This window comes from Sapajus apella, unplaced genomic scaffold, assembly GCF_009761245.1.
Source record: "Sapajus apella isolate SASKATOON/1434 unplaced genomic scaffold, GSC_monkey_1.0 scaffold16734, whole genome shotgun sequence".
Lineage (NCBI taxonomy): Eukaryota > Metazoa > Chordata > Mammalia > Primates > Cebidae > Sapajus > Sapajus apella.
This window is the reverse complement of record NW_022453655.1, coordinates 1-1,085: the sequence shown is the minus strand read 5'-3', so window position 1 is coordinate 1,085 and position 1,085 is coordinate 1. Positions and strand designations below refer to the sequence as shown.

The following is a 1,085-nucleotide window of genomic DNA, read 5'->3' as shown; positions in this document are numbered from 1 at the left end:
CGGGCTGCGTCTTCCCAGGAGCAGGCAGCATCAAGCCCAGGAGGAAGACACGGATCCCGCCACGAGCACTCAGCAGACAGCTCTGGACACTCAGGCACCGGCCGTGGACAATTCTCATCTGCAGTCGACCACCATGGACACTCGGAGTCCAGGGGTAGTCAGGCCAGTGACAGCCAGGCGCATTCAGAAGACTCAGACTCACAGTCAGTGTCAGGCCACACACAGGCTGGGCACAGTCAGCGGAGCCACCATGAGTCCGCACGCGGCCGGTCAGGGGAAAGGTCTGGACGTTCAGGCCCTTTCCTGTACCAGGTGACCACTCACGAACAGTCTGAGTCCGCCCACGGACACTCCGGGCCCGGCACTGGAGGAAGACAAGGGGCCCGCCACGAGCATGCACAAGACGGCTCCAGGCACTCAGAGTCCCATGAGGGTCAGGACGCCACTGGTGGACAGCCGGGGTCAAGCAGAGGAGGAAGGCAGGGATCCCACCACGAGCAGTCGGGAGACAGCTCCGGACACTCAGGGTCCCATCACCGCCACACGGCTTCCCAGGGCAGGTCTGATGCTTCCCGTGGGCACTCTGGATCCAGAAGTGCAAGCCGACAAACACGCAGCCAGGAACAGTCAGGAGACGGCCCCAGGCACTCAGGGTCGCATCACCACGAGGCTTCCACTCGGGCAGACAGCTCTAGACACTCACAGTCGGGCCAGGGACCATCAGCGGGCTCCAGGGCCAGCAGGCGCCGGGGATCCAGCGTTAGCCAGGAGAGCCACAGCGAGGGACACTCGGAATCTGACTCCGAGAGGCGGTCTGGGTCTGGTTCCAGAGACCATCATGGGTCCGCTCGGGAGCAGTCGAGAGATGGCTCCAGGCACCGCGGGTCCCATCACGGAGACAGAGCCGGTCACGGGCACTCGGCAGACAGCTCCAGACAGTCAGGCGCTCGTCACGCAGACACTTCCTCTCGTGGGCGGGCTGCGTCTTCCCAGGAGCAGGCAGCATCAAGCCCAGGAGGAAGACACGGATCCCGCCACGAGCACTCAGCAGACAGCTCTGGACACTCAGGCACCGGCCGTGGACA

At 64.3% G+C, this 1,085-nt stretch overlaps 1 protein-coding gene across 1 annotated transcript; it reads left to right on the top strand.

Moving 5' to 3' along the window:
* Window positions 1–3: 3 nt before the first annotated feature.
* On the top strand, window positions 4–1,078 carry FLG (filaggrin; the record flags this gene model as incomplete). The annotated part of the gene is made up of 1 exon (XM_032273966.1): window positions 4–1,078. A coding segment is annotated over one exon (1,075 nt), but the record flags the coding sequence as incomplete, so codon positions are not given.
* Window positions 1,079–1,085: the final 7 nt, after the last annotated feature.